Below are 6,419 nucleotides of genomic sequence, written 5' to 3'. Positions count from 1 at the left end.
GATCAGGATGGCATGGAGGCCAGAGTTGGCAGGGCTTTGTCCAAGTCTGACATGGTGTTCACCAGGGCTTCTCTTTGTAGGACCAACCCAAGGTCCAACCCTTCCTAAAGTGGTGCTGACAAGATGGCTTAGTGGGCTGAGGAGCTTGCTGGAAACGCTCTCACGCACTGAGCTATATCCCAAGTGCCACCCACACATTACAGTTTATTTGTTGATAAGTTGTAGCTACAGTGGGGAAAAAAATCTCTAAAATATTTTTATTCTCTGAGAATTTCATATATGTATTTTCCTCAGCTTCACTTCAGCTTGTCCCTTAACTCCTCCCAGGTCTACCCCCACCTCCTTACCCCCCCCCTCAACTCATGTCCTCTTTAAAAAATACATATATTTAAACAAATAAATATTTAACATTTTAATATATGTATATATATTTGTAAACAATTAGCCCATTGACTCCAGTTTGTGGTGTCTGTATATATCTTCCTGGGTGTGGAGCCATCCACTGGAGCATGGTCAGCTTATCAAGACCTACACCCTTAAAGAAAACTGGGTCTCCCTCCCCCAGAAGCCACACACTGTTCATGGCACTTCAGTTAGGGCTGGGGTCTCATGAGCGCCCTTTCTGTGCTAGAAACACTGACTGGCTTGATCTGCTGCAGGTCTTGTGCAGCGACCTGAGGTGCTGGGAGTTCATGCATCGTAAGCACATGACAGTGGTCCTGTCATGTCCAGGAGACACGTTTTCACCCTGGTCCTTCCTGACCTCTGGCTCTTGCAATCTTTCTGTTCCCCCTTCTGCAGTGGTACCCGAGCCTTAGGGAGGGAATGTGACCTAGAGGTCCCGTCTGTGGCTGAGCACAGTGGGAGAATTTAATGGTGGAAGACAGGGGAGGCGTGCTTGGTGGAGCATCAGTCTATGGAATGACTGTTTGCTCCCTGAGGTACCCTCAGGCTCTGGAGTAGAAGGAAATAGGATGGAGGGAGTTCTAGAAGTTTCTTTTGAGCTGATGGATGGTCTGTGGTCCTGGCCCATGAGGAGCTATAGACCATGTTACATGGTAGATCTGGATTTCCAGGGTGGAACTGTGGAGAAGGGAGATGGAGGCATGTACAGGAGGCTTGTTGATTTCAGCCGTGGGAACTTCATGCTTTGAAATAAGCAGTAAAAGTAGGGCAGTGCTCACCTTCTCCCATGAAGCTTCTGCTCCTAGCATACCTGTCCCCAGAGTCTCCTTCTGAGGTGCTCAGCTGCTGCTGTCTTTTTTTTTTTTTTTTACTTTCCCCAACTTTATTAAAGAAAAAAAAAAGCAATGGTGGTAAATCTCTAGAACATGGCCAATTTCCTGGGATTCCTCCCTCGAAAATGTGACATTTGATTTCCAAACACATGCCGATGCACATGGTTCCCATCACACTAGGCAGGCGAGAAGCTGAAATCCTGATGTGCTCATCTTCCGACTTTCCCCAGTCTGTGGTCTGTCTTTGGGTCAGCAATGATTGCCTGAACAGCTACTATGGCTTCATTGATTTTCGTCTGTAGCTCTCTGAGCTCTTCTATGTGCAGCAATCGCAAGATCTGAGCCGCTTCGTTCAGAACTGCATCTCCTGTGTCAAAGCCAAGAATATGTTTGTCTAAAGCAACAGGTAAGCCCTCTTTCGTTTGATTTGCTTTAGCAACTGCATCCTGTGTTAGACGCTCCTGAACCAAAATGCGAATTGCCTTAAGCATTACCAAATAATCATCATGACGCTGAATCTGAAGAAGGTTAGCCAGAGCCATGACACCAGCCTTAAAATCAGGATTATTTACGTCCAGGTTGATCAATGGCTCTGCATTTTTAGCTGTGTTGTCAGTATTTTTCCTGTTATCGGGTACTAAGTCCTTGTATTTTTCAGCATTATCTCCATATTCAAGTCTAACAGCTAAACCAAGAAGCCAGTCAATTGCTTCCTGTCGCTCCTGAATCTTGAAAGGACAGTTAACATCTTTGAGATACTTTTCGAAGAACTTGGGCCAGTCACTGCTGTGGATATTTCTCAGGTTACCTCTGTCTTCAATCTTGTAGTGTCTAATTTTCTGGTCTTCAAGCCAAACAATGAAGTTTCTAAATTCTGTTTCATCTTTGCAGTTGAAGCCTGCAGGGTTGTGGTAGTCCAGGGCCGTGAGCTTGCGTCGGAACATGGTCGCCGGTGCTCGTGCTGGCCGCCCGGGCCTCTGCCGGGACACAAGGGAGTGAGGCGGGCGGCGCAGGCCTGCTGCTGTCTTGAGTCCCTCTCCCCATGAGAAGTTTTCTTTGGTTAAAGCTGACTGAGGACAGCTCTATCTCTTTTGCTCCTTCCACCCAGCAGCTCACAGTGATGTCTGCTTTGCCATCTTTGTGATGGACATAGGCGTTGCGGAGTCCTTGTTCCCAGCTATCTGGGGCACGTGCAGGTACTCTCAAGCATCAGAAGTTTAAAGTCCATCTGGCTGCAGGTTGCTTTGTTGGGGAAGAGGGTCTTCGAGGTACCCTTGCCTGAGGCTCCCCCAGTTGTCCTATGTGAAGCCAGGCTGATTGCCTGACCAATGAGATAAGACGGATATCTAGACTTACAGGCAAATCTCACACCCTGTGGTGAAGACCTCCAGTTTCTCCCAAAGGGTTCAGCTTTGGAGCTGTCGAGACACTGACATGTCTTTGAATACTGATGCCCGGTGTCCCTGCAGGAGGACTTAGAGCAGCACCCTCCCAATCACAAGTGATAAGAGGGAGACCATTGCCATGTCTCATTATCTTCTGCCTTCATTTACATGGGCTTTCTGCAAAGTGCTTTATAATCATTTCGTTAGCCATTCATTTGCTTAATTGCATAAGCTTCAATTTGCTTAGAAAAGTCGGATTTTTAAATTTCAGTTTCCATGGCCACAGGTTTTTAATTCAGAGAACTTTTTATTCCCCCTACAGGTTGGAAGCTCTTGGGAGCTTTGCTGGCCTTGTCTCATCAGCAGGGCCTGATTCTGGAGTCCAGAGTGAGAGGCAAAATTGAAAGCGACTTCAATGGGACCTGGGGATGTAGGGGATGTAGCTCAGTGGTAGAATGTTTGCCTAGCATGCGTGAGGCCCTGGGTTTGGTTCCCCAGAGTGTATACATACATACATGCACACACACACACACACACACACACACGGAGTGGGGTTGTCGTGTGGCCTAATCCAAGCCTGTAATTTAAAGTAGCAGAGAAACTCTCATTGTGATCCAGAGGCAGGAAGAAGGCCGAGCGCACACCCACCGCAGCTGTTAGCCAGGGCGTGGTGACTGAAGATCCGCAAGACCCGTGCACTGATGCTTCCAAACTTATTGATTTTGTGTGACAGGCTGCGACACAGCAGCAGCATTCCACAAAGGAACTATTACGACAGCATGGTCCGGAAAGACTGCTCTGAACCGAGAGGTGTCCCTGTGGGAAAAGCCATTCTCCTGTACTTTCTGTCCTGGGTCAGCTGCACACATGTGGGACTCTCGGATAGGAGTTCTGACCGGGAGTCTTGGCAAGGGCTTCTTAGACTGTGTCGGCCAGAGGTGGATTCTCGCGGTAGCACCAGCCTGTTTGATGGTGCTGTCTTTTGAAGGCCTCTCTAAGGCCAGCTGCCAATCATCCATCTCCCTGTTATCAATAAATGATGCTCTTGAGCTGGTACAGATTGCCAGAAATGCCTCAGACCTGTAATTGTGAAGCAATCCTATTTACCAGTGAAGCTCCCCGCTGTGCTGAGGCCCCGGCTGTGTACAGTGTATAGATCCACCCACGAGGCCAGTAACACAGCCCAGACCAGTTTTAGGCCAGCTGGGATGACCTCCATAGCTCAAATGGGGATGTAAGCATGAATCTGGGGGACCCCTGGGGAGCCGTGGAGGTTCAGCCAGTGGGACACACGGTTCCCTACTTTAACCACAGCCTTATTTATTCCACAGCAGCCCAGGCCCCAGCCTACCTTCATTTCTTGTCCCTTCTTCTCCTTTACTCTAAATTGATTTGACCACAGATTTACTCAGATGTGGCCACTCATTCTCCTTCACTGGTTTCTTTCTGTTCCTTTAAAAATTTATTATTTATTTATTTGTGTGTGTGTGTGTGTGCGTGCATGTGCATGTGTAGGTCAGAGGCCAACTTGCTAGAGTTGGTTTTAACCTTCCATAGTACGGGACCCAGGGATTGAACCGGGGTCGTCAGGGTTGGTGGCAAGCATCTTTCCCCGCTGAGCTGTCTTGCCGGCCCTTTTCTTTCATTTTCATTTTAAAACACTGTGCTTTGCTCTTGAACCTTGTTTGTTGTTGTCTGGTCCACCAGAGTGCAGGAGCCAAAAGGCAGAGATTTATTTATTCACTTACTTATTTTGAGAAAGGATTTCATGTGACCCACATTGACCTTGAATTTATAATGTAGCCAAGGATGACTCTGAACTCTGGATTCCCCCACCCCCCATCCCTGTCCCCGCCATGTGCTAGGATTGATGGAGGAAGGTCATTGGCTAATAAAGGCACTGCCCTGGCCCATTTTATTGGTTAGAGGATAGGTGGGAGGAGTAAACAGAACAAAATGCTGGGAGGAAGAGGAAGTGAGCTCAGAGAGACTCGAAAGCTCTCCTCTCAGGAGCAGACGCCTCAGGAGAGACACCATGCCCCGCTCCCGGGATGAGCCATGCCCCGCTCCCGGGCAGACACACGGCATGAAGCTCCAACCCAGGATGGACTAGGCTAGAATCTTCCTGGTAAGACCGGTTCTCACAGATTATTAGAGATGGGTTGATCGGGATATCAGAATTAGCCAGTAAGGGCTAGGGCAGAAGGGCCAAGCAGTGATTAAATGAATACAGTTTGTGTGTTGTTATTTCGGGCATAAGCTAGCCGGGCAGGCGGCTGGGGTGTTGGGGACGCAGCCCCGCAGCTGCCCCCTATTACTTCACTAGGATTACAGGTGTGTCCTGGGTTTTCAATGAGCCCGTTGCCACCCCTGCTCATTTCATGCATGCTGAGGCTGTGTTCCTTCCTGAGACTCTCATCCCTCTCCTTCTCCTTCCTGCCCCCCCAGCATCATCACCCTGCCCCTCATTCGGGAGCAATGCCGCTTTCTCCTGGATACTGACCTCTACGCTGCTTCCTTCAGACCAAACCCTTTGTCAAAGCAGCTCATAAATGTCCCCCAAACCCAGCTCTGCTCCCATTTGTCACATTCAGTGACTTCCTGCCTCTTGGACTATGACCTTGAAGGAAGGGCTCTGTGATTGCTCCATAGCCACCACCACCAGGGCTAGGCACTGGGCTACATTCTCAAAGTGAATGATCTCATTTGATTTCTCAGCCTCCCCAGGAGGCAGGGACATGGATATCTCCATTTTATATAGGGTGAGACGGAGGCTCAAAGAGACTAGGGAGCTTACCTGTTATTATAGAGTTAGAAGGGGTGAAGCAAGAAACTGGCTGAGGTCTTGTTCTGAAAACTGGTGATCTTGACCACTCCTGTTCTGCCTTCTCTCCTTGTCTTAGGGTTCTATTATCATGAAGAGACACTGGTCCTGGCTTGAGCTTCTGAAACCTTGAAGCCCACTCACAGTGACGTAATTCCTCTAAAAAGGCCACACCCACTCCAACAAGGCCACACCCACTCCAACAAGGCCACACCCACTCCAACAAGGCCACACCCACTCCATCAAGGCCACACCCACTCCATCAAGGCCACACCCACTCCAACAAGGCCACAGCTCCTATTCCTGCCATTCCACATGTGCCTGTGGGGGCCATTTTCATTCAAACCACCACACTCCCCTGCCAGTTTATAACTTTGCAAATGCTGTCAAGGTAAGGAACATGCCACTTCCCATGTGTCTGGCTCCCCATTCTTCCTTGCTTCTTGGTTCACCTCTTATTTTTTCCAACAGAGACAAAGTGAACGTAGTGTATACAGTCTGCTTTTTAATTAATTAGTTAATTAATTTATCAAGTCAGGGTACCATACAGCTCAGGCTGGCCTCAAACTCACAAGGTAGCTGAGGATGGATTTGAACTTCTGATCATCCTTTCTCTTCCTCCCAAGTGCTAGGGTTGTGGGTATGGGCCACCATGCCAGGACCTTCACGTATGCTGGGCAAGCACTATACCTGTTGAACTACATCCCTAGCCTTCCCCTTATTAGTCTGTGGGTTCTGCATCCATGGATTTAATCAACCACAGCTTGTAAATTCCTGGGGGGAAAATGCACCTGTACTGAACTTGTGGCAGTGCCTGTCTTGTCAGTATTCCCCATGTGGCACGGTGTGACAGCTCCGTGCACCGCATTTACATTGTGTTAGGCATTGTAAGTCATCCAGACTGATGTCAGGTACCCGGAGGATGAGCAGAGGCTATGTACAAACATCGCGCTGTTCTGTAGAAGGAACCTG

The 6,419-nt window shown here is 48.7% G+C and overlaps 1 protein-coding gene across 1 annotated transcript; it reads right to left on the bottom strand.

Moving 5' to 3' along the window:
• Positions 1 to 1,274: 1,274 nt before the first annotated feature.
• LOC121456820 (RNA transcription, translation and transport factor protein) lies at positions 1,275 to 2,247 on the bottom strand. Its single transcript, XM_041665296.1, has one exon. It carries the CDS (start codon positions 2,180 to 2,182, stop codon positions 1,448 to 1,450), a length of 735 nt encoding a protein of 244 aa, XP_041521230.1. The 5' UTR covers positions 2,183 to 2,247; the 3' UTR covers positions 1,275 to 1,447.
• Between the last annotated feature and the right edge of the window lie 4,172 nt (positions 2,248 to 6,419).

The sequence above is a fragment of the Microtus oregoni genome, unplaced genomic scaffold (genome assembly GCF_018167655.1).
Source record: "Microtus oregoni isolate MIOR12 unplaced genomic scaffold, Mior012 000015F_ref0000493, whole genome shotgun sequence".
Lineage (NCBI taxonomy): Eukaryota > Metazoa > Chordata > Mammalia > Rodentia > Cricetidae > Microtus > Microtus oregoni.
Note: the sequence above shows the minus strand (reverse complement) of the source record. Positions and strands in the feature narration are given on the sequence as shown.

Excerpts from the sequence above, each read along its gene's own strand:
- LOC121456820 (XM_041665296.1), bottom strand. The coding sequence starts at position 2,182 with ATGTTCCGACGCAAGCTCACGGCCCTGGACTACCACAACCCTGCAGGC.